Below are 27,499 nucleotides of genomic sequence, written 5' to 3' on the forward strand. Positions count from 1 at the left end.
GACTAATATAGTCAAAATGTTTGCTTTGGGGTAAGTTGAGCCATGGCCATGGGATAAATTGAGCCAATGGCAAGTTGAGCAAATTGAAGTGTTTTCTTCGCAGGCCTAATGCAAGGCATTATCGCTGGGATATGTAACAATAGGGCCTGGCCTAAGTTAAAATTGTTCTAAAAAAGTACAAAGTGTGTGTTAGGTGTTTGTGATAAAATATGCTTAAAATTATTAAAAGACAAAAATGTATTGTGATTGTGTTCCATTGTGTTTGGGAACTAAAGGTAGACATGGTCTAAAAAGGTAGTGGTAGCTTTTCATTAAGTACAGAAATTTGTAGGCAGCTTAACTTACCCCGTCCCGTGGCTCAACTTACCCCACACTTGGGTTAGGTTTAGCCCTTACCCTTTTTTTGAAAAGTGCTGTTTTCAAAACTGTAATGTTTACATGATATTTGATTATTTCCAGGGATACACAACATTCTGAAATATACTGTATGTCGATATCTTTGTTAGAAAGAATACTATATTTCGCTTCACGGAGTGATGCTGAATGTAAAAAATGAGGTAATGTAATGAGGTAATGTAGCCATTTTGTACAACAGTAACTGCCTGTGGTTGACATCTGAACTTGAGGTTGGATAAGGATGAAGGTCTCCTGGTCCCCAGACATGGGACGGCCCAGGTTTGTTTGTAAATAGGCCTTTAGAAACACATCCCTCCTGACAGACAGACAAACAGACAAACTGAAGGCCAAGCTCATCACAAGCTAATAAAGAAGACACTATGGAGGAAGTTTTACCACCCATCCATGGAGTCATAAAGCATTGAGATTATCTCCAGTGGCTTGGATTAGAGTAGCCTTTTGAAGTGTGTGTGTGTGTGTGTGTGTGTGTGCCTGAGCGTGCCTGTGTGTATGAGTGCAGTGAGGAGATAGAGAGGTGGGGGCAGGCTAGTACTGACAAGTCCCCATGCTGTATGGAGTGCTGAAAGAGGAGAAGCAGACAACCCAAAGTAAAAAAATACCAGAGAAAGGAGTGTCCGAGTGTGCCTGTTTGTGAGCGCGCTGTGGCTACCCCTAGTCATGTGACCTCTCTTTTGAAGTCACACCACCGTGGTGTGAGAGAGGGGTAACTATCGAGCATTTCCCATGCTCTCTGGGGCTCTGTCATCCACCCTGCTGGCGCTCCTTCCTCTCTGTGTGTGATTAGTTAAGAGGTTCACTCAGCCCACACCCTGCAAGCAAGCAGATGACAAAGTCTCTAGTTCTGATTGTAAGTGAATAATCACAGAAAAACAACAGTGAAGAAGAATATGTACTCCATATGTGTCAAAGCATTTTTGTTTTAAGATCTATTCGAAACATGGGCAGTCCTCACACAGTGCTTTGAACGTTGTTCACCTTGTGTGTTGTAAAGGCACAGTCCTCTAGTTGAATTGCATCCGGACTCAGACTGAATTCAGTCCCTTCAAGGAATTTCGCATGAAGAATCCGTGTTGGGAAATACCCAGAGACCACATTTCAGGTCTTGAACCCCCCCCCCAGTGTCCTGGCCATGCTTAATGACATGATTTGTAGCCCACCATGGAAGAATGTCTCAGGCAGACTACTTTTAGCAAATTACTCCGTGACAATGATAGAACCTTTCCATCAGCACATTCAGGGGATGTGGCCAAGATCTCCTATAAAAGTGGTTCCCAAACTTTTTATAGGTCCGTACCCCTTCAAACATTCAACCTCCAGCTGCGTACCCCCTCTAGCACCAGGGTCAGCGCACTCTCAAATGTTGTTTTTTGGCATCATTGTAAGCTTGCCACACACACTATACGATACATTTATTAAACATAAGAATGAGTGTGAGTTTTTGTCACAACCCGGCTTGTGGGAAGTGACAAAGAGCTCTTATAGGACCAAGGCACAAATAATAATATAATAATAATCAATAATTTTGCTCTTTATTTAGCCATTTTTGTTCATCGAAAATAGTGAATAACTCACCACAGGTTAATGAGAAGGGTGTGCTTGAAAGGATGCAAATAACTCTGCAATGTTGGGTTGTATTAGTGAGAGTCTCAGTCTTAAATCATTTTCCACACACAGTCTGTGCCTGTATTTAGTTTTCATGCTAGTGAGGGCCGAGAATCCACTCTCACATAGGTACGTGGTTGCAAAGGACATCAGTGTCTTAACAGCACGATTTGCCAAGGCAACAAACTCTGAGCGCAGCCTTGTTCTGTTCGATGAGGCTCTCTTGTTCAGATATCGGTAAGTGGACTGGAGGCAGGGCATGAAAGGGATAACAAATCCAGTTGTTTGTGTTTCCGTTTCAGGAAAGTACCTGCGTAACTGCACACCCAGCTCATTCAGGTGCTTCGCTATATGACATTTGACATTGTCCGTAAACTTGAGTTAATTTGCACACAAGAAATCATACATTGATGGAAAGAAATAAATGTCTAAATGTCTGAGCAAGTGTGAAGGTTTCCCACGAGAGAGTAACGGTTAATGTGATTGGATGTTAATTATTTGACTAGGCTACCTGTATTTGACAAATAATCATTTTAAATCACATTTTTATTTGGCGTACCCCCGACGGTATTGTGCATACCCCAGTTTGGGAATACCTGTCCTATAGGATCAAAAAAATATGTCTGGTGACTGAGGGTTCTGGCCTACTCTGTAGCTGTAATGATTGTCCCAAACTGGAGTAGTAGGAAGGATCGGAGGACCAATGCACAGCGTGGTACGTGTTCATATTGCTTACTTTTAATAGTAATACTGAAAAGTACAAAATAACAACGTGAATAAATGAAACAAACGAAACAGTCCCGTGTGGAACAAACACTGTCATGGAAAATAATCACCCACAACTCAAAAGTGAAACCAGGCTACCTAAGTATGGTTCTCAATCAGGGACAGCGAATGACAGCTGCCTCTGATTGAGAACCTTACCAGGCCAAACACAGAAATCCCAAATCATAGAAAAAGGAACATAGACAACCCACCCAACTCATGCCCTGACCATACTAAAACAAAGACATAACAAAAGAACTAAGGTCAGAACGTGACAGTAGCTGAGCATAGCACAGTGTTTCAGTTTTATGAAATAATTATTTAGCCCTGAATTGGTTTGATCTTCAGGTAAACCCACTCAGAGTTTTTTTTCTAGATTTAGAGCCATTATACGTTTAAACTGTGAAAATTTCACATAAAAAGTGTAGTAGTCAGTTTAAAATCCAGTGCCTTCGGAAAGCATTAAGACCCCTTGACTCATCCACATTTTGTTTCGTTACAGTCTTATTCTAAAATGGATTAAATTAAATAAAATCCTCTGCAATCTACACACAAAACCCCATAATGATAAGCCGAAAAACGATTTTTTGAATTTTTTGCAAATGTATTTTACACAAAAAACAGAAATACCTTTTTTACATAAGCATTCAGATCCTTTAATATGAGAATTGAACTTGAGCTCAGGTGCATCCTGTTTCCACTGACCACTCTTCAGATGTTTCTACAACTTGATTGGAGTCCACCTATGGTAAATTTAATTGATTGGACATGATTTGGAAAGGCACATCTGCTGAAATGAGGTCCCACGGTTGACAGTGCATGTCAGAGCAAAAACCAAGTCATGAGGTAGAGGGAATTGTCCGTAGAACTCCGAGACATGATTGTGTTGAGGCACAGATCTGGGTAAGGGTACAAAAACATTTCTGCAGCATTGAAGGTCCCCAAGAACACAGTGGCCTCCATCATTCTTAAATGGAAGAAGTTTATGGTAGAGTGGCCAGACGGAAGCCGCAAGGCACCCAAAGACTCTCAGACCATGAGAAACAAGATTCTCTGGTCTGATGAAACCAAGATTGAACTCTTTCTGTGAGTGCCAAGCGTCACGTCTGGAGGAAACCTGGCACCATCCCTACAGTGAAGCATGGTAATGGCAGCATCATGCTGTGTGAGATGTTTTCAGCTGCATGGACTAGGAGACTAAACAGGATTGAGTACAGAGAGATCCTTAAAGAAAACCTGTTCCAGAGCACTCAGATCCTCAGACTGGGGTGAAGGTTCACCTTCCAACAGGACAACAACCCTAAGCACGCAGCCAAGACAACACAGGAGTGGCTTCAGGACAAGTCTCCTGATGTCTTTGAGCGGCCCAGCCAGAGCCCGGACTTGAACCTGATTGAACATCTCTGGAGAGACCTGAAAATAGCTGTGCAGCAACGCTCCCCATCCAACCTGACAGATCTTGAGAGGATCTGCAGAGAAGAATGGAAGAAACTCGCCAAATACAGGTGTGCCAAGCTTGTAGCATCATACCCAAGAAGACTTAAGGCTGTAAATGCTACAAAAGGTGCTTTAACAAAGTACTGAGTAAATGGCCTGATACTTATGTAAATGTAATATTTCAGTTTTTTTATTTTTAATAAATTAGCACAAATGTCTAATTACCTGTTTTTGCTTTGTCATTATGGGGTATTTTGTGTAAATTGATGAGGGAAAAAAACAATTTAATCAATTTTAAAATAAGGCTGTACCATAACAACATTTGGAAAAGTCAAGGGGTCTGAATACTTTCCAAAGGTACTGTATGTATGGGGTATTTAAATGAACTCTACTGCAGTCAGACAGATCAGGTTTAGTTATTTAAGTTGGCAAATAACTTAACCCTTGTTTAAGTGCTGCATGCTCTAGAAACTCTGCAGCTTATTTTTGTCTTCCCAGGCATGCATAATTAAGAGAGAGCCCAACTACCCCCCAAATCTAACACCCCGCTGCTACCATCTATAGAGCCAAATGGCTGTTTCTCATTGGCTGTAAGTGCCTCAGCAGAATGGTGTGACCCAATCACGTGATGTCTCTCTGAGAGTTTGATCAAGACATGAGCTGCCTAGGTGGCAGCATGACCGCAGGGTTTTCTCTGCCCTCCCCGGTTCAACCATCAGCCCTCCAATCTGGGTTGTCAATTAGTCAAAGAAACACTACCTGACTACCTGTAAAAAATGTTTTGTCTTTGATATGACTCAACCCATTCTAATATCAGGGTGGACACTCTAGCTAGTGGCTCTTAAGGATCCGCCCAATTGTTGCTTCAAATTTACCCAAATCTAACTGCCTGTAGCTCAGCCCCTGAATCAAGGATATGCATATTCTTGGTACCATTTGAAAGGAAACACTTTGAAGTTTGTGGAAATGTGAAAGGAATGTTGTAGAATATAACCCATTAGATCTGGTAAAAGATAATACAAAGAAAAAAACAACCATTCGTTTGTATTTTTTTGTACCATCATCTTTGTAATGCAAGAGAAAGGCCATAATGTAATATTCCAGCCCAAGTGTAATTTAGAGTTTGGCCACTAGATGGCAGCAGTGTCTGTGCAAAGTTTTAGACTGATCCAATGAACCATTGAATTTCTGTTCAAAATTTTCTATCAATACTGCCCAAATGTGCCTAATTTGTTTATTAATAACTTGTCATGTTCAAAATTATGCACTCTCAAACAATATCATGGCATTCTTTCACTGTAATGGCTACTGTAAATTGGACAGTGCAGTTAGATTAACAAGAATTTAAGATTTCTGCCAATATCAGATATATCTATGTCCTGGGAAATTTTCTTGTTACTTACAACCTCATGCTAATCTCATTAGCCTACATTAGCTCAACCGTCCTGTGGAAGGGACACCGTTCCCGAAGAAGCTCTAGCCACAAGGCCACTGAGATGGTTCTATAATATTGAAGCTGATGCCAATGTGTAAGCATTGATTTAATTGGAACAGTCAGTTCTCTCAAGCTAAAGTGGTTTTGTTCTCTCTGATGGGTTTAGGTGAGGTCATGGGGGTTTGCTATTGAATAATCCCCAAACTCTGGTTTGGCTGGGGGATGTACTGAGATTTATAGTTGGAGACAGAAGTCATAAAGCATGCATTGTTTTCCAATGTTAGGCTATGTTATGAAATTACTTCATTGGCATTATTTTCCTTAAAAAGACCCATATGGTTTGATATTAGGTCATGATGGTCTGCACTGCCATTGAGGAATACCTTGTTGATAAGGTCAAGGAATAGCAATGGCATTTTTGGGAATATCCACCAACATCTCCACAGTGTTTATGGTGTCTGGTGAGTGGATATAAAGGTCTGTGGGAAGCTACAAGCCACCGTGTGCCACAGTGGATCCTATTGTGTGTAAATATTGTAGGAAGATACAGTAGCATCACTTGAATATTTGCTCATGTGAACCTATGTCTATATTATTTTGGTTAATACATACAGTGCATTCGGAAGGTATTCAGATCCCTTGATATTTCCATATTTTGTTAAGTTATAGCTTTATTCTAAAATTGATTAAATGATTTGTTTTCCTAAACAATCTTCACACGATACTTCACACAAATGTATTACAAATAAAAAACAGATACCTTATTTACATAAGTATTCAGACCTTTTGCTATGAGACTCGAAATTGAGCTCAGGTGCATCCTGTTTCCATTGATCATCCTTTAGATGTTTCTACAACTTGATTGGAGTCCACATGTGGTCATTTCAATTGATTGGACATGATTTGGAAAGGCACACACTATATGAAGTCCCACAGTTGACAATGCATGTCAGAGCAAAAACCAAGCCATGAGGTCGAAGGAATTGTCCGTAGAGCACTGAGACAGGATTATGTCAAGGAACAGATCTGGGGAAGGGTACGAAAACATTTCTGCAGCATTGAAGGTCCCCAAGAACACAATGGCCTACATCATTCTTAAATGAATGAAGTTTGGAACCACCAAGACTCTTCCTAGAGCTGGCCGCCTGGCCAAACTGAACAATCGGAGGAGAAGGGCCTTGGTCATGGAGGTGACCAACAACCCCCGATGGTCACTCTGACTGAGTTCCAGAGATCCTCTGTGGAGATGGGAGAACCTTCCAGAAGGACAACCATCTCTGCAGCACTCCACCAATTCAGGCCTTTATGGTAGAGTGACCAGACGGAAGACACTCCTCAGTAAAAGGCACATGACAGCCCACTTGGAGTTTGCCAAAAGGCACCTAAAGGAATATTCTCTGGTCTGATGAATCCAAGATTGAACTCTTTGGCCTGAATGCCAAGTATCACTTCTGGAGGAAACCTGGCATCATCCCTACAGTGAATCATGGTGGTGGCAGCATCATACTGTGGGGATGTTTTTCAGTGGCAGGGACTGGGGGACTAGTCAGGATCGAGGGAAAGATGAATGGAGCAAGATACAGAGAGATCCTTAATGAAAACCTGCTCCAGAGTGCTCAGGACCTCAGACTGGTGTGAAGGTTCACCTTCCAACTGGACAACGACCCTAAGCACTGTCATGACGTTGCCCTCTTTGGGTACAGAAAGCCCCATCCCCTCTCCCTGCATCCTACAACTAGGCTGCTGTAGTCAGAGAGGTAATAAATTCATGGAGGAGATGATCTCCTCATGGCCACAGTATAGAGACAGAGTGAATTCTAACCACGACAGAGATAAATGATTTAAAACAATTGATGTATGGATGACTCACAGTGAAGACTGGGTTTGTGCAGATAACCAACTATTTACGACGTTTGGAATGAGACTAACGTGAGGTAAAGTAAATAATTAATTAATTCGAAGACTAATTGTCAGATATAAAATATCTGAAAAGTTATATTAGGAAATGTATAACTTTATAATCTGAATATTTTCCTTGGTGCCCTGAATTCCTAGTTAATTACAGTTACATGATTAATCAGTTTAATCGCGTAATACTAATTACAGAGAATCTTTGATAAAATCTAAAAGTCAGTGATAGTAAAGACACGACAGCACACAGCCAAGACAACACAGGAGTAGTTTCGGGACAGGTCTCTGAATGTCCTTGAGTGGCCCAGCCAGAGCCTGGACTTGAACCGGATCGAACATCTCTGGAGAGTTCTGAAAATAGCTGTGTTCCCCATCCAACCTGACAGAGCTTGAGAGGATCTGCAGAGAAGAATGGCAGAAACTCCCTAAATACAGGTGTGCCAAGCTTGTAGTGTCATACCCAAGAAGACTCGAGGCTGTAATCACTGCCAAAGCTGCTTAAACAAAGTACTGAGTAAAGGGTCTGATACTTATGTAGATGTGATATTAACTTTTTTTATTTGTATAAATTTGCAAAAACTTCTACAAACCTGTTTTTGCTTAGACATTATGGGGTATTGTGTGTAGATTAGTGAGGGGGGGGGAACTATTTAATCAATTTTAGAATAAGGCTGTAACGAAACAAAATGTAGAAAATGTTGAGGGATCTGAATACTTTCCGAATGCACTGTGCAGTGCCTTCAGAAAGTATTCATACCCGTTGACTTATTCCAAATGTAGTTGTGTTACAGCCTGACTCAAAATGGACTACGTAGATTTATTTTCTTAGCCATCTACACACAGTACCCCAGAATGACAAAGTGAAAGCATGTTTTTAGAAAAGTTAGCTAAAAATTGAAAATGTAATACAGAAATATTAAATTGACAGTAGTATTAACACCCCTGCGTCAATACTTTGTAGAAATACCTTTGTCTTCCTGGGAAAGTCTCTAAGAGTTTTCCACACCTGGATTGTGCAACATTTGCCCATTATTCTTTTCAAAATTCTTATAGCTCTGTCAAATTGGTTGTTGATCATTGCTAGACAACCATGTTCACATCTTGGGATAGATTTTCAAGTAGATTTAAATTCAACCTGTAACTCGGCCACTAAGGAACATTCACTGTCTTCTTGGTAAGCAACTCCAGTGTAGATTTGGCCTTGCGCTTTAGGTTATTGTCCTGCTGAAAGATTAATTAATCTCCCAGTGTCTCATGGAAAGCAGACTGAACCAGGCTTTCCTCTAGGATTTGGCCTGTGCTTTGCTCCATTCCATTTTTTTATCCTGAAAAACTCCCCAGTCCTTAATGATTACTAGCATACCCATAACATGATGTAGCCACAACTATTCTTAAAAATATGGAGAGTGGTACTCAGTAATATGTTACATTGGATTTTCCCCAAACATAACACTTTGTATTCAGGCCCAAAATGAATTGTTTTGCCACATTTTCTGCAGTATTACTTTAGTGTCTTGTTGCATGTTTGGGAATATTTTTATTCTGTACAGGCTTCCTTCTTTTCACTCTGTCAATTATGTTAGTATTGTGGAGTAACTACAATGTTCTTGATCCATACTCAGTTTTCTCCTATCACAGCCATTAAATTCTGTAACTGTTTTAAAGTCACGATTGGCCTCATGGCGAAATCACAGAGCGGTTTCCTTCCTCTTCGGCAACTGAGGAATGACGTACAGTATATCTTTGTAGTGACTGGGTGTATTGATACACCATCCAAAGTGCAATTAATAACTTCACCATGCTCAAAGGGATATGCAATGTCTGTTTGTTTTTTACCCATCTACCAACAGGGGCCCTTCTTAGCAAAGCATTGGAAATCCTCCCGTGTCTTTGTGGTTGAATCTGTGTTTGAAATTCACTGCTCGACTGAGGGACCTTACGGATAATTGTATGTTTAGAGGTACAGAGATGAGGTAGTCATTCAAAAATCATGTTAAACACTATTATTGCAATTTATGACTTATTAAGCACATTTTTCCTGCTGACGTATTTAGGCTTGCCATAACAAAGGGGTGGATTACTTATTGACCCAATACATTTCAGCTTTTTATTTTTAATTAATTTGTAAAAAATAATCCCCTTTGACATTATGGAGTATTGTGTGTAGAACAGTGACAAGAAAAGCTGAATTGAATCCATTTTAAATTCAGGCTGTAACAACAAAATTTGAAAAATGTCAAGGGTTGTGAATAATTTCTGAAAAAGCAATGATTTTCTTAAAATGTTATGTATTTTGTGTGTTTTGTTCAGGATTTCGTTCTCAGTCCTCCAAGTTCAAATACCTCATATGATAATCAGTTTTCAAAGTTTTCCTTACCAAAACATCCAATTTTATAGAGTATGAGATTATTACACCACTGAGGTGCAAAAATACTAAAGCAGATTTACCTAACTCAGTGGAGATTGAAGGGATCTACAGAGCTAGCCATCACTGAGACCGGGTGAGGTAGCTCGTACGTCTGTAGGTTCACAGTGAAGTAAGGTCCGGTGGAAGTTTGTGTAAGAGGGCTTTAGAAGCAAAAATGGTGCAATGCATCAATCGACGAGACCTCATGGAGGGCCAGTCTACTTTCTGATACAGAATGCAATGATGTGAACTGAACCTGACGCCTCTAATAAAGCATAGTGTGCTATGATAAACTGCGTCCAATGGCCTTAATACATTGTCAGCTGCATTCATATACACTACCGTTCAAAAGTTTGGGGTCACTTAGAAATGTCCTTGTTTTGATAGAAAAGCATATTTTTTTGTTCATTAAATTAACATCAAATTGATCAGAAAACAGTGTAGACATTGTTAATGTTGTAAATGACTATTGTTGCTGGAAACGGCTGATTTTTAATGGAATATAGGCTTACAGAGGCCTATTATCAGCAACCATCACTCCTGTGTTCCAATGTCACGTTGTGTTAGCTGATCCAAGTTTATAATTTTAAAAGGCTAATTGATCATTAAAAATCCTTTTGTAATTATGTTAGCACAGCTGAAAACTGTTGTGATGATTAATTAAAGAAGCAATAAAACTGGCCTTCTTTGGACTAGTTGAGTATCTGGAGCATGACAGAATCAAAATGGCCAGAAACTCATCAGTCTATTCTTGTTTCGAGAAATGAAGGAATTTCCTTGCGAGAAATACAACGCTGTATACTACTCCCTTCACAGAACATCGCAAACAGGCTCTAACCAGAATAGAAAGAGGAGTGGGAGGCCCCGGTGCACAACTGAGCAAGAGGACAAGTACAACACACGCAAAAAAATTTTTTGCATGGTTGGTTAAGAGCCGATAAGACGGCAGCCCTCCCCCCGGCACCATCTTGTTACTGTGTATTTGTGCATGTGTTTGTGTGTTTAGACAGTAGTTAGTATATGTTAACGTACAGTGCCTTTAGAAAGTTTTCATACCCCTTGACTTTTTTCACATTTTGTTGTGTTACAGCCTGAATTCAAAATGGATTACATATATGTTTTTTCTCACCCATCTAAACACAATACCCCATAATGACAGTGTAAACCTATTTTTTAGAAATTTACATTTTTTTGAAAAGGAAATACAGAAATATATAGAATCACCTTTTTGCACACCTGGATTGTACAATATTTGCCGATGATTATTTGAAAAATTCTTCAAGCTCTGTCAAATTGGTTGTTGATCGTTGCTAGACAACCATTTTCAAGTCTTGCCATAGATTTTAAAGCAGATTTAATTCAAAACTGTAACTTGTCCACTCAGGAACATTTACTGTCTTCTTGGTATGCAACTAAAGTGTAGATTTGGCCTTGTGGTTTTGGTTATTGTCCTGCTGAAAGGTGCATTCATCTCCCAGTGTCTGGTGGAGAGCAGACTGAACCAGGTTTTCCTCTAGGATTTTGCATGTGCCGAGCACCATTCTGTTGATTTTTTATCCTGAAAAACTTCCCAGTCCTTAATGATTTCAAGCATACCCATAACATGATGCAGCCACCACTATGCTTGAAAATACAGTCCCTTCAGAAAGTATTCACACCTCTTGACTCTTTCCACATTTAGTGTTACATCCTGAAATTAAAATAGATTCAATTGAGTATTTTGACCACTTGCTTATACACAATACCCCATAATGTCAAAGTGGAATTATGTTTTTAGAGTTGAATACTTATTGACTCAAGACATTTTAGCTTCTATTTTTTGATATATATATAAAAAAAGAATGATAATATACCCCTTTGACATTATGGGATATTGTGTGTAGGCCAGTGACTCAAAAATCTAAATTGACTCCCTTTTACATTTCGGGCTGTAACAAGAAAATTGGAAAAATTCAAGGCGTTTGAATACTTGCTGAGGACACTATGTGTGTGCTTTTCTAGTGTGTGTTTACATATATGTGTGTGTTTATCCACATACAGATGCTACTCCCATGGAAAGCAGACATGACGGGTTCTGTGGTGCAGAACGTCTGCAGCGCCTTGCCCAAAGCCTCAGACCCAATCAGGTAGTTCAGGCCAGACATCTCATACACACACACACACACACACACTAAGTACACCTGAAAAGAGACACCTCCCTGTCCTAATTTCTGTTTTTGTCCTCAATCTTGCTTACCATTTTCTCATCTGTGAAACCATAATTGTAATTGGCTTCCGAACCCTTTGATAATCAGATCTAACCAACAAAATGTTTGACAGAACTCATGAGAAAAAGGTGTGTAATATAAAAGATAAGAGAACATATTTGATTCGTAGTATTGATGTGTTTGTTTTTCGTCTGTAGACGATCTACAGATACAATATCTATTGAAGATCATACAGTGAACAAAAATATAAAATGCAACATGTGAAGTCTTGGTTCCATGTATCATGAGCTGAAATAAAAGATCCCAGAAATGTTCCATTCACACAAAAAGCTTATTTCCCTCAAATGTTGTGCACAAATGTGTTTATATCCCTGTTAGTGAGCATTTCTCCTTTGCCAAGATAATCAATCCACCTGACAGGTGCTGATTAAACATCATGATCATTACACAGGTGCACCATAAATGGCCACTCTATGTGACGCACTTAGGCGTAGTGGATGCGGAGTCAGGTGCAGAAGGTACAGAACAATGCTCTAATCTCCGGCACAGAGAAAATAGTACAAGCCAATACAGGGCGCACGTAAACGACCGGCCCAAAACCAGGACCAAAACAGTCTGAAGAAAAACCAAAACTGAGATGCACTACCACACACAAACACAGAGGGAAAAATAAGCCCGCACAAAGAGCAGGCGGGCCTTACCGGCTTAAAAAGCCCAACTAAAAACCTAAACAAGAAACAGGTGAAACCAATAAGACAAACCAACAGAAAAGGGAAAAGGGATCGGTGGCAGCTAGTAGACCGGTGACGACGACCGCTGAGCGCCGCCCAAACAGGAAAAGGAGCCACCTTCGGTGGGAGTCGTGACACTAAAATGTTCACTTATGTCATACAACATAATGCCACAAATGTCTCAAGTTGAGGGAGTGTGCAATTGGGATGCTGACTGCAGGAATGTCCATCAGAGCTGTTGCCTGAGATTTGAATGTTAATTTCTCTACCGTAAGCAACCGAAAACGTTGTTTTAGAGAATTTGGCAGTACGTCCTACCAGCCTCACTATCACAGACACAGCGTCCATGTACAGCATCCTGTGGGCATGCGGTTTGCTGATGTCAACATTGTGAACAGAGTGCCACAGGGTGACAGTGGGGTTATGGTATGGACAAACATAAACTATGACCAACGAACACAATTGCATTTTATCGATTGCAATTTGAATGCACAGAACTACCGTGTCGAGATCCTGAGGTCCATTGTGAGGTCCATTTCTTTTAAGGTACTGTATGTGTGACCAACATATGCAAATCTTTATTCCCAGTCATGTGAAATCCATAGATTAGGATTAATTTATTTCAATTGACTAATTTCCTCATATGAACTGTAACTCAGTAACATCTTAGAAATTGTTGCATGTTGTGTTTATATTTTTGTTGAGTATATATATTGTTCTTTAGCACCATAATAAGCTACCCTGTAAACTGATTCAATAAACAGCCTGCATGGCTTTGCGTGCCAGCTCCACGTATTTCCTCAATCTATTGTAGGCAGGCAGGCCATTGTCTCTGAGGCGTGAGGCTAATTGGTTTGTGGTCCCTACATCTTGATCAACAATGGATACAGGGACAATTGAACATGTACAGAACATCATGTATAGTTATTTATTTATAGCCACTTGTTTGGAAACATACAGAATTTCCTTTATTTTGAGATTAGCTATAAAATGTATTGAGCAGATGTTTTTGCCTGAGGAACTTTCCATCCTGCCGACCCTGTTCACACTCCCTCAGCCACTTTCCCACAGGTGACTGGCCCTGAGGTCACACTCTGTCTATGTGGTCATGCCAGAAAGGATGAAAATTGGATTTTAACCACAAACCGTAGCTTTACCCAACAAGGTGTGCGTTATTGGTGAATAACCACACATTTGTGGTGGTGTGAAAATCAAAAGGCTGTAAAACGAAATAACTCATGTTCTTCCTATTTTGTCATTTTGATCATGTCTATCTCTAATGACTACTGTCTCATGTGACATTCACAGGACGTTCCAGTGTTCAGGTCGAAGAGAACATTGGACCAGTCTAAAACCAGCTGTCTACTCCACCTCCATGCTGACCACTTCTACTACAGGAAGTTCAAGAGTGTCGAGGCTGTTGTGGCTCAGGTGACTGGTCGTAAGAAAAAAGCCAAATAGATGGTCTGTATGATATTGGATGCCTTTTAAAATAAATTATCCATGTCTATGGGTATGTAAGGTGCCTTATTTTGCCTGTCCTTTCAGCCCAGTGGCCAAATACTACTTTCTGAAGTTTGTACCCCAAATTTCCATTTATGGAATGGAGAGTTTTATTGTATTTTTGGATTGATACAGTAACCAACCTCCGCCCTTCCCGCATGCCATTTGTGAATTATTTCGATGGGAAGGGTCGGGGCCCGGGGTGTCTGCCAAAAATGACCTGTTCAATGTTTCAGGACCCAGAGAACGTGCAGTCCTTTTGAAACCCTAGCATGCTATGTCAGAGATATGGTATTTCAGAGATAATGCATCAGGATATCCCTCAGTTACCTCAGTAATCCTGTCCGCTCTATTTACTAACTTTGTTCTCGGAAATCCCATTCAGAACTGGAGGTACTACTCAATATTGGACACATCTGGACAAAAGTTCACTGACTTGTTTTGGGTAATTTTCTCTTGCCGTTTAGCAATTTGGTTGAACCATTGTCCAGCATATTTAAATAGTCTATCAGAACTTCTTATCAGCATGTTACGGTTTGTTGTTGTCGCACTTATTGCTCACAATTGTTCTAACTTGATAACTCTAGATCTTTTGAAACTGAACTGTCTGTCAAACTTGTTATTTAAAGCCATGCACCACAACCTAATAGGGGATGTCGACCCCCCCCCACCACCACCCACTGAAAGTTGCCTAGCAACAACCACTGGAACCTAAAAGACACCAACCATGAGCAGTATCAGTGCTTGGGGAAAATCACTTGTGAAGCCAAGCCCCCCAAGCCATATTACAACCTGTGTTGTGATAATGGTGTTGTTTGCTCTATAACCTGTTAATTCATTTGCCTTGAGACCGTGATATATAGGCCTAAAGGCTGAGACACTAAGAAGTCGCAGTGGCAAAATAAATTCAATCACACCTTTGTTTTATCACAAAAATGGGTAGCAACCTCTGTCGGGTGAAGGCCACAAAGCATATTGCATATAACAGACAGTTACATGAACAGCAGCATGGTCAAGCAAGTTAATGTTTCCAACATTTTCGGACCACTAAACAACTACTGATTTAGAACCACAGAGAGTGACCGCTAGTCACGAAGAAACAGGGTCTGCCTCCACTAATTCAGCACAAATTAAACTTTAACAGAATCAAATCACTTCTGCTTAGTCTAATACACTGACAACTAAAAGACTCCATAAACAATTTACTCCAATCAATGTAAGCTAAATATGATGTGGCTGTCCATGGTTCTGATTTGTGTGCGGGTGTGTGCGTGCATGCACGCACAAGTTGATGTTGACTCGCCGTACTTGTAGAGAAATGCCAATGCCATCCTCCTCTCTTTCATGTTGACGAAACTGTCTATCACTCTGTCATACAGTAAACGCTTTTATTTTTTGTTCTAGCCTACCTGGCTAAAATGCTTGCTCGCTAGCCTAACTTCCTTTCATGGGCAACGTTCGCTAGTTAGCATTATGCTTTTACATCTAGCTACATATTGAACTTCCATTCTCTCAGGCCAGGAGCGCAACAATGTATGAATTAATGGTTGGAGCAGAATTCGCCGTTATACTGTAATCATTGGCCAGAAGAAAATATTTACCAAATAAACTAAAGTTCAAAAAAATATATATATATATATAAAAAGTAACAATAGCATAACAATAATGAGGTTATTTACAGGGGTTAACGGTACCGAGTCAGTGTGTGGGGGTACAGGTTAGTTGAGGTAGTTTGTACATGTAGGTAAGGGGGATGTGACTATGCATAGATAATATACAGCGAGTAGCAGCAGTGTACAAAACAAATGGGGGGGTTGGGGGGGGTCAATGTAATAGTCAAGTGGCCATTTTCTTAATTGTTCAGCAGTCTTATGGCTTGCGGGTAGAAGCTGTTAAAGATCCTTTTGGTCCTAGACTCGGCGCTCTGGTACCGCTTGCCGTGCGGTAGCTGAGAAAACAGTCTATGACTTGGGTGACTGGAGTCTGACAATTTTATGGGCTTTCCTCGGACACGGCCTATTATATAGATACTGGATGGCAGGAAGCTTGACCCCAGTGATGTACTGGGCTGTACACACTACCCTCTGTAGCACCTTACAGTCAGATGAGAGAGCAGTCAGATGAGAGAGCAGTCAGAGCAGTTGCCGTACAAGGTGGTGATGCAACAGGTCAGGATGCCCTTGATGGTGGAGCTTCCTTAGCTCAGTGATGAGCCCTGAGCTGTAGTCAATGAACAGCATTCTCACATAGGTGTTCCTTTTGTCCATGTGGGAAAGGGCAGTGTGGAGTGCGATTGAGATTGTGTCATCTGTGGATCTGTTGGGGCGGTATGCGAATTGGAGTAGGTCTAGGGTATCCGGGAGGATGCTGTTGATGTGAGCCATGACCAGCTTTTCAAAGCACTTCATGGCTACCGATCTGCGTGATATGAGGCGGTAATCATTTAGACAGGTTACCTTCGTTTCCTTGGGCACAAGGACTATGGTGGTATGCTTGAAACGTAAGTATTACAGACTCAGTCAGGGAGAGGTTGAAAATGTCAGTGAAGACACTTGCCAGTTGGTCCACGCATGCCTTGAGTACACGTCCTGGTAATCCATCTGGCCCTGTGGCTTTGTGAATGTTGACCTGTTTAAAGGTCTTGCTACTGAGAGCGTTATCACACAGTCATCCAGAACAGCTGGTGCTCTCGTATGCTCTCAATGCGATTTGATAGGAGAGATGCCAAATCCAAGCTGGCTTCCCTTGACACTTTTTTTGGTGTCCAGGACCATTCACAGTTGAGAAACACTTTTTATGCCAGGTGATTCATGATTTCGACTAGCTGAGAAATGCTGCCTGCCTGCCTGCCTGTCTACTCCCCACTCCCGATCCCTGTACATTCATTGCTACAGGACAGCTGGAGATTGCATTTGAATATTGAAACAATGTTGCAAATGTCAGAGAGACAGACAGCAAGGTTTATATAAATCACTGTTGTTGAAAACTAAATGTTAGTCTGAAATGTGAGATCATGTCTAGATGCTTTTATAGTGGAGATCAAGCCTAGCTCAGCTGATGAGACAGTGGATTGCGCAGTCAGATGGAGCAGAGTAAATAGGCATTTTAACTTCATAGATTTAGCCGGTAGTAATTTGCAGAATAGACACTGGCTGGAATGCACTTTTAACCAATCAGCATTCAGGATTAGACACACCCATTGTATAATGAAGCGTTAGGATCTAGGTGCGAGAGGAATAGCCTCGGATTGGAGAGGAGGCAGAGCGTGTTAAGCTTTCCTTAATAAATGGGCCTGCCGGGAGCACATGTGGCCAGATATGGGAGAATGATCTGCAACAGACGGTGCATCTCAGTAAAAATATAAATAAAATAGAAGTAAAAATACAGCCAGACTAGCATACTACTGTGCCTTTCTAGACCTTATAAACTGTAGAGTAGACCCACAACTGATCCAAATGGAATAAAACATTCAAATTGCCGTCATTGAAATTATATTTTCACTGCAGCCTAGAGTGGAATTTTCTATTCACTTGAAAGCAATAATGCAATTATTCATTGCATTGTGGTGTTGTAGGCTAGTCTAGGTAGGATAATTGTATTGTCCCTAAACAAGATCATTAGGGTAGCTTTTTGAGCGGCATGTCTCATGTTTTCACTGTTCTTTCATGTTCATTATGAACCTGGCCTCTCTGCTGCCTATCAGCTATTCCAATTTGTTCTTGTGGATTCATTTTGAAAATTGATGCAGCTTTGAATGCTTTTATGTGTGGTACAGTATGATTGCTACATTTCCTATTGCAGATCTGGACAAACGAGCCACCTACCTTTATTGTCACCGTGAATTGTGGATAGAGGGCAGGACAGACAGTTAGACTGGTAGACTATATCGACCTGTGGTATAGTATTGGTTTACTGGTTTATTCAGGTCTCCGTTAGCTTTTGCCGAAGCAGCAGCTATTCTCTGTGAGGTCCACAAGAGACATAAAACATGACAAATATCAAATCACTGATACACAAGGATAGTCACACAAATTTGAAATGATACACAGTTGATTTGTGTCAAAAAGGCAGAGCATCTTTATATAACAGACATACCCCTCCCCATCCTCACAACAACTTTGTCAATATGACTTGACCATGATAATTAACCATGGTCAAGTTATAACTAGGAGTTTAGCTTCCACAACTTCCTCAATGGTCCACACCCTGTATAAACTATTTCAGATGAGGTTTAGGTCTTAGAGAATGTTTTGAACCAAATACAATGCTTTTAGTTTTAGATGTATTTAAGACCAGTTTATTATTAATCACCCATTTTGATACTGACTGTAACTCCTTATTTCAGTGAGCTCACTGGCTTTGGGTGCTGACATGTAATGTGGGATCATACGCATACATAGTCATTCTAGCTTTGTGTAAGACCAGTGGCAAATCATTTGTAAAAATAGAGAAGAGTAACAGCTCAAGGCATCTTTTCTAAGGAACACCTGACTGTACATATCTGATGTTAGTATCACTTTTCAGGAGAAGACAGATGCAGACAGTGTCAAAGTAACAAACGTTTATTACTAGAACAGGGGGCAGAAAAAACTACAGGTCAAGGGAAGGCAGAGGTCAGTAATCCAGATCAGAGTCCATAAGGTACAGAATGGCAGGCAGTCTCGGGGTCAGGGCAGGCAGAGGTCAATAATCCAGGGTGGTGTGACAAGGGTGGAAACCTTGGGCGGGTGAGTGAAATTGAACCTCCTCTCCTTCTTTCACTCCCGTAGTCATCCATCGATCCGAAAGGTCAAAACGATGAGCGAGTCGAGATCCGTCGGTAGTTCCCGGGCTGCAAGCTCGTCCTTTACTTCCTCTGATACTCCGTGCAGGTACATGTCAAACAGCGCATCCATGTTCCAGGTACTCTCAGCTGCCAACGTGCATAAATCCACTGCATAGTCTGCCACACTGCGGGAGTCTTGCCGAAGCTGGAGTAACTTCCGTGCTCTCCTGGACAATGGAGCATCAAAAACCTTCTTCACCTCCACCACGAACTCCTCCAGACTGAAGCATACGGCCGACTGTTGTTCCCATACTGCTGTAGCCTAGGTGAGAGCCCTCCCGGACATCAGTGTGATGAGGTACGCTATCTAGCTGTCTGAGGGGAAGGAGGAGGGCTGCAGCTTGATGATGAGAGAACACTGAGCGAGAAACGCCGACAGGTGCCCTACTCACCCAACAAGTGTCCGACTCTCTTGACGAACAAAACAAACTGGCATCAGACAAACAGAGAACACAGGTATAAAGACACTGGGGATCATGGGGAAGATGGGCAACACCAGATCAGCGTGTGACTGTTAGAGAAGCTTCCATTGAAGAACACTCTCTGCGTTCTATTGGATAATAACTAACCAACCATGTGATGGCATGTGATGTAAAGCCATAGCAAGTGAGTTTCTTCAATAACAATTTATTCATCAAAAAGTTAGAATAGGGGGGCGGAGCTAGCATGTTGGAGTGAACGGCTGTGTGTGAGAGGCTCCTGCAACCTTTTCCAAATTAATCTAATTTAACCTACTTTATGGCACTTTTTACAACAAACGTTTCTTTCTAATACAAGATTGTAACTTTTTATGTGAAAATGCCGAGTAATAAGCGACCAAAGGACAATAAATCCACAGTGGAGGCCTACTCCCCACTAAACAACGAGACAGACATGGCGGAAGGCACAGGCAACAACGTGACACTTACAGAACTTACCCGGGCGTTGGGGAGCTACATGTTGCTATAGCTGAGGATCTTAAGGCCACTATTGCTGAACTGGACACCAAAATCGAGAGCATCATTGAATGGTCGCTTCGAATGGCCAGAGTATTGTGGACCTTGAGAAAGTTTCTGAATTCAACGCTGGTCGGCTCGACGAGTTAGAGAAGCTATGCACGTCATTGCAGGATACTGTGCAGAGGCTTTCTGTGAAAGTGGTCGACCTGGAGGGCCGATCCAGACGTAATAACCTTTGCGTTGTTGGTCTGGCAGAGGGGGTGGAGGCGGGCTCTCGCCCCATTGACTTCTTCGCCAAGCTATTGAAGGATGCAATGGGATTGGATGTTTTGGCTTCAGATCCCCAGCTGGACCGTGCACATCGCTCCCTTGTCCCAGTGCCTGGACCGGGCCAACGCCCTCGCCCAGTAATCATCTGTTGTCACAGATTCAAGACCAAGGATCTTATCCTGTGTGAAGCTCGAATGAGGGGCAACCTGTCACATAAAGGGCACCCATTCCGTGTCTATGAGGATTATGCGCCCGATGTGGCAAAGCACCGCGCTGACTACAGAAATGTCATGACCAAACTCTACAAACTCCATCTTCGCCCAGCCTTGCTCTTCCCTGCAAGACTAAGAATTACCCCGCCTTCCGGTGAGAAGATTTGTCTCTCCTCGGTTTTGGACGCAGAGAAGTTTATCCGGGAATATACGCCAATCCCCCATACAGGTTAGATAGAGTGCCTTGTCATTGTGTGTTAGAGTCTGCTCAGAGACTCGAATCCATACTATACCATAACGGGTGAAACCGTATTAAACGGGCTCAGCAAGGGCTACCGAACATGTACGCTGAGCCGACCAATGGATGGCGGTCAGAGCTCTCATTTAACGTTAAATTCACTTTAATCGGCCTCAGGGCTGCATATTTGGGAGGCCTTCAGGTTTGATCATTGCGGATGGCTTATATTCCCCCATTTTTGTTTTGGTTATTTATTGGCATTATTCTTATCACCATACCATTTACTTATTGGAGGGGACTGGGGTGATGGTTCCAGCCTGGTTGCAAGTTGATGTTTTGTGCCGTTCTGCCTTTGTCTAGCCGTGGGCCTCTCTCCCGACTAGATTCCCACCAGCCCCCCGGTAGTACTTGTGTCTGTGTAGGTGTGCGTACATATAATTATTATGTGTACTCTATTATTATTTTCTATTAGCATTTTAGTATTATGTATGTGTATATTTTAAATCGGTGTAGATTGTTATTCTGGGGTATGAATGTTTGTATGTGTGTATGTGTATATGTGCATATGGATGAATATACATATTTTTTGTGTGTGTGTGTGTATGTGTGTGTGTGTATATGTATGTATATATATATATATATATATATATAATATTTTATTTATTTCATCTTAAAAAGGAAAAAAATATTTATATATATATTTTTTAATATGTTTTATTTTATTGGGGGGTACGTTTAATTGAGCAAAATCCTTGTTCCGATCTCCTGACCCACAGTATGTAGAGGTACTGCTGTCTATGTCGGTTGCGGATGGTTTATGTTTAGACCGGCATTGCTTAGCATTATAATCTTGTGAGGCTATCTCTTGCTTATCTCAGGGATTGACCCAGGATGACGCTTAAGTGCGCAATATGTTTAAGTTGCAACTTATTATGTTTAGGTTTATTAGATGCTAATTGAATACTTTATTCGCGGGAGCCTCCTCAGTTCATATGTTAGTAGACATTCTAGGATAGTGAGAGGTGAACGTATAGTTGGGATTTTATTTTTGTTTTACCTCTTGTTCGAGGTCGCGCCGTGCTTTTTTGGCATCAGCCAGACAATGTGTTTATTATTATTATTATTAAAAAAAGATTCTCTCCTATTTGTGCATGCCTGTTAAATGTGGGTTGATGGGGGGGGTAAGTGTTGGGGAAATTAGGGGAACAGGGTGGGAAGTAAAGGTGCTTGCAGGGGGAGGGGTGGGTTGGATACTGCTCGCGTGTAGGTGCTACATATGCTGATCGTGATGGTTCGGTGCGCTTTCTTAACTTTTTATCGAGTTACATGTTATGCAGGCCACCATAGGAACTACAAACGAGAGTAGGGCGGGGCTTACATTCACTTCCTGGAATGTCAAGGGTTTAAACGAACCAATTAAGAGAGGCAAGGTCCTAGCCCACTTGAAAGCACTCTCGTCTGATATTATATTTTTGCAAGAAACCCATCTGAAAAATAACTCTCATAGCAGACTTAATTGTAGGTGGGTGGGGCAAGTGTATCACTCTAGCTTCTCTGCCAAAACGAGAGGCACAGCGATTCTGGTACGGACAGGAATTCCCTTTCTACATAAAACCACTATTGCGGATAAAGAGGGTTGTTATGTGATCGTAATAGGAGAAATCCACTCTACTTCAGTAACTCTACTAAATATCTATGGGCCAAAAATTGATAACCCCTCTTTTTTCAAATGTGTCCTTGCCCTGATTCCAGATATCTCCCATACTAACCTGGTCATTCGAGGTGACCTTAATTGTGTGCTAGACCAATATTTGGATAGATCCTCTACCTGGCAAACCCCTACCTCCTATTCAAGCGAATTCTTGAATTATCTACATAAAAAAATCTAACTTATTTGATATATGGAGGATCGCTAACCCTACGGGTAGGGAATACTCCTTTTATTCTCATGTTCACAATGTTTACACTCAAATTGACTACTGTTTGGTGGATGCTAGACTACTCCCCTATACCTGTAATGTGAGGTATCATGATATTATAATCTCGGACCACAGTCCACTCACCTTCTCCCTGAGATTGGGTGACATTGTACCAAACAAGAGGGTCTGGAGGTTGAATCCTCAACTCCTCACAGAACCAACATTCTGTGAACATCTTAAAGACCAAATTACATTTTTCTTTGATACCAACGACAACACAGAGACTTCCCCAGCATTATTGTGGGAAACACTGAAGTCTTATCTGAGAGGCTGTATCATCTCCTTTCAGGCTGCCAGGAGTAGGCAAAACAGAGGAAAACTGGAAGAACTGGAGGGACAAATTCACTTACTGGATAGAGAGCATGCTAGCCATCCATCTATTGTGCAACCATAAAAAAATTAACTCTTTAAAATTAGAATATAATCAGATTCTCTCAGCTAAAATTGCTAAATCTTTGTGACCGAATGATTCACAAAGTTAAATCTGCATCTGGGGAATTACTCTCTTCCCCCAAAGACATCAATGACAGATTCCGTCAGTTTTACGAGACTCTATATACATCTAAAGCGGATCCTAACCCCTTAATTATGCAAAGATTTTTGGAGGACTGTAATCTTCCTGCCCTGAACCAGGAAGATTCTAACTTCCTGAATAAGGAAATATCTCTTGATGAAATTCTAGTTACTATTAAATCTCTAAAGACTGGCAAGACCCCGGGCCCAGATGGATACCCTGGTGAATTCTATAAAACATTCAGCAACATGCTCTCTCGCTACCTGCACAAAATATTGGTTCAGGCCAATGAGGATGGAGCTCTCCCATCTACTTTGGATGAAGCGTTGTTAACGTAATTGAATTATTTCCAATATGTTTTCATTAATTGAATTAACTTAGTCTATTTTATGAGAATTTGTAAGATTCTTATTTGCATAAAATAGACGGAGACCAGTCTTATCAAAAATGGATAATAGTATTTATTCTCGGAGCACGCTGCCACGTAACCACGAACAACAGTTTATATACAAAATATGACGTCATTGGTGAATGAATCTCCTCTTCTCAACTGAGACAAAGCAATTTTAAAAGTTCATTCAAAGTTCATTCTGACCCACTAGCACACACACAGGACACACAACATAACTGAATTAACTCTTGACCCCTCACCATTATCGATCACCACTTAGCTGACAGTTCTAGTTAACAGAAAACCTAGGAATGCACTCACTGCCTTATCTAAAACACCCCAGAGCTAAGTTTCGTCAGTTCAACCATAGGTTCACGACCCTATCTGCTTACTTAACCCACAACCCATTCCTCCCCAGACTAGTAGGAATGGTATTCATTATGTTTAATTACTCCTTGTCCATGCCACATAATCCCTTCTTATGAACTCATATTGTTAATCGGATATAATAAAACAGAGTATAAGTTTACTTAGTTACAGTTCTCTTTAAAATGAGGCTATTGTTTATTCATTTATTCATGAAATTCCTAACAAGCGTTCATTACAGTTATACATAAGAAGGGTAAAGATCCGGAAGAGGTAGGGTCATACAGACCAATATCTCTCCTTAATACAGACCAAAAGATTTTAGCAAAAACTCTGGCTAACAGGCTTAGCACTTTAATTGGCAAATTGGTCCATCCGGAACAGACCAGTTTCTGTTTATCCCTAACAGAAACTCATTCTTCCATCTCAGGCGCATCTTCAACAATATGTATTCTCAGAGGTTACCCAACGTGGACCTTGCCGTTATATCTCTTGACGCCGAAAAAGCCTTTGACCAAGTTGAGTGGCCCTATCTATTCAAGGTCCTACAGAAATGTAATATTAGGGATGGGTTCATAAATTGGATCCAGCTTTTATATAGGAACCTCTTTGCGAGAATACTCACTAACCAATCAGTGTCGCCCCGATTGAACCTTTACTGAGGGACAAGGCAGGGTTGTGCGCTCATGATTTCATGCAGCAATAATACTAAAGATACTCTAAATAAGATTTCCCTATACGCAGATGACATCCTTCTCTATGTAACAGAACCCCAGGCTAGTATTCCAGCTATTCTTGATGTGATCAATTTGTTTGGTACCTTCTCGGGATACAGAATAAATTGGAACAAGAGTGAATTAATGCCCATACGGTTGCAAAATACCTCCTGGCTAGAACATGTCCCAGTTAAAGTATTTTCAGAAAAATTTACCTACCTAGGAATTGTAGTTACCAAACAATACTCCTCACTATTTAAAGAGAATTTCCCCTCTCTGATGCAAAAACTCAAGGCAAACATACCATTTTGGAGAACTCTCCCAATTTCTCTGCTTGGAAGAATTAATGCCATTAAAATGCTCTTCCTCCCACAACTGCTCTACCTATACCAGAGCATCCCAGCATTTATACCTAAATCCTTTCATAAACAACTGGACTCAATTATCAATCCTTTCATCTGGGATTATAAAACACACAGGATAGGTAAAAAACACCTCTGTAAATCCAAGATGGAAGGAGGATTGTCTCTCCCAAATGTTATATTTTATTACTGGGCCGCTAACCTCCGCGTTGTTACGTTTCTGTTGGATGACGTACTTCCGGCATCCAGCTGGCTTAGTATGGAGCGTGAGGAGTGTCACCCCTTCTCTATTGGGGCTGTGACTTTGTCGCCTGTCAATCTGGAGATGTCACTTTATTGTAACAATCCTATTATACATATGGAAGAAAATTAAAGTCCACTTTGAGCTTAGACCAATGTCATTCATGCTCCCTGTCGCCAGGAATCCCTCCTTTTGCCCCTTCTAACCTTGATAACACCTTTGAGCGATGGGGAGAGCTGGGGATAAGTACCATAGGGGATTTATACATAGAAGGGACCTTTGATTCCTTTGAGTTGCTGAGGGAAACTTATAATCTTCCCAGAAGTAATTTTTTCAGATACCTACAAATTAGAGACTACGTTAGAAAACACCTCCCAACATTTGGGAATGCGAAACCTTCCAAGTTTGACAGATGCATAAAAATATGCCCCACCTCAGACAAACTGATATCACATCTATATGATGCTTTTCAATCTGTTAGCACACCTTTTACAGATGCCATTAAGGCAAAATGGGAGGAAGAACTAGGGACTGACATTTCGGTGGCAGACTGGGAAGAGAGCTTGGAGTATATCCACACATGCTCCATTAATTCCAGACATCATCTCATACAATTCAAGGTATTACACAGATTACACTATTCCAAAACTAAACTGCATAGGATATTTCCTGATACATCCCCTGTGTGATAAATGTCAGGCTGTGCAGGGTACCCTACTCCACTGCTTTGCCCTATGCTCTAGCTTGCATGGTTATTGGTGTGGAATTTTTGGGATCCTCTCTGAAGTTCTGGAGAATTTAATAGACCCGGACCCGCTTCTGATAATCCTGGGAGTGTCTGATTCCCTAAACGGATTAACCAACCCCCCAAAACAACTCATCTCTTACAGTCTCATTTCGGCAAAAAAAAATGAATCTTGTTGTTTTGGAAAAGGAGGGAAGCTCCCTCTACCAAATTATGGCTCAGTGAATTGGCAAACACTGTACACTTAGAAAGAATTAGATATATTCTGAACAATAAATTATCAACATTTGATCAAATCTGGCAGCCTTTCCTCTCCTACTTGGACAAGTCGGCACTATGAATTTGTACTTATTAACGCACTCTCAATTGTAATATCTAAATCTACCTTTGGGCAGCATGTGCTGGCCCTGTCACCTGAGCAGTTGGGAGGGGGGATAAAGGGGGGATAAGTGGGGGTGACATTTACCCTCTTTCTTTCTACATGTCCTTGTTCTGTATGTCGTGTTTTGTATTATTTGTTTTTTTGTTGTTCCTGTCTGCTCTTTTATGTTTAGATAAGAATTGTATACCTGTCTTGTATACCTATACACCATTCTTGTGTGTGTTCAATAAAAAATATTTGAAACAGAAAAAGTTAGAATAGTAAAAGTTAACATCAAAAAGTTAGAATAGTCAAAGTTAGCGCACGGAAAAGCAAAGTGCATAAGGGCTGTACCACAACACCTTGATATAGGGGTGGCGAATGCAAGCATATGAGGAAATTTGGCAAGGATGGAAGAAATTTTACAGTAAAACCTGCAAAAGGGCTAATGTAAACCAGAGAAAAAAACACACTCTCCTCTCCTGTGTCCAATAAAAAAAACACACAGCCCTCTCCAAAGCAAAATTAAAACTTAGACAACTCTCCCCTATTTTGAACAACCCCACCATGATTGGAAAGTTAGTCTAGCCAATTATCTAAACTTTTAGTAATCATGTCCGAATACCGACCGAGCACTCAGGGCAGGTGCCCTCACTCTCACTCAGATATCATTAACATGGCATAAGTCATGGCAAAATGTAGGAAATTATCTTTAAAACTGCAAACATTTCTCTCCACCCTATGGCAAAATGTGTAGAATTGCAGGAAATTTACTTTCAAACATAAATTGTTCTCTCAAAATGAGTGGAATTGCATGAAGTGTTATAAAATTGCAAAAATATAGTGTCTCTGTCATGCTCACTATCCTGAGAACCATACCCGGCCAAAAACAAAGAAATACAAAAACATAGAACAAAGAACATAGA

At 41.0% G+C, this 27,499-nt stretch overlaps 1 protein-coding gene across 1 annotated transcript in view; it reads left to right on the forward strand.

The window, feature by feature from the left end:
* The window catches only part of si:ch1073-396h14.1 (disintegrin and metalloproteinase domain-containing protein 10), a 62,818-nt gene that overhangs the window by 5,975 nt on the left and 29,344 nt on the right, over positions 1 to 27,499 (forward strand). Inside the window, exons 5-6 of the mRNA XM_024423231.2 lie at positions 12,015 to 12,100; positions 14,221 to 14,343. Of these exons, the coding sequence (XP_024278999.1) occupies positions 12,015 to 12,100; positions 14,221 to 14,343 (209 nt within the window). The remainder of the gene's footprint in view (positions 1 to 12,014; positions 12,101 to 14,220; positions 14,344 to 27,499) is intronic.

This window comes from Oncorhynchus tshawytscha, linkage group LG06, assembly GCF_018296145.1.
Source record: "Oncorhynchus tshawytscha isolate Ot180627B linkage group LG06, Otsh_v2.0, whole genome shotgun sequence".
In the NCBI taxonomy this organism is placed as follows: Eukaryota; Metazoa; Chordata; class Actinopteri; order Salmoniformes; family Salmonidae; genus Oncorhynchus; species Oncorhynchus tshawytscha.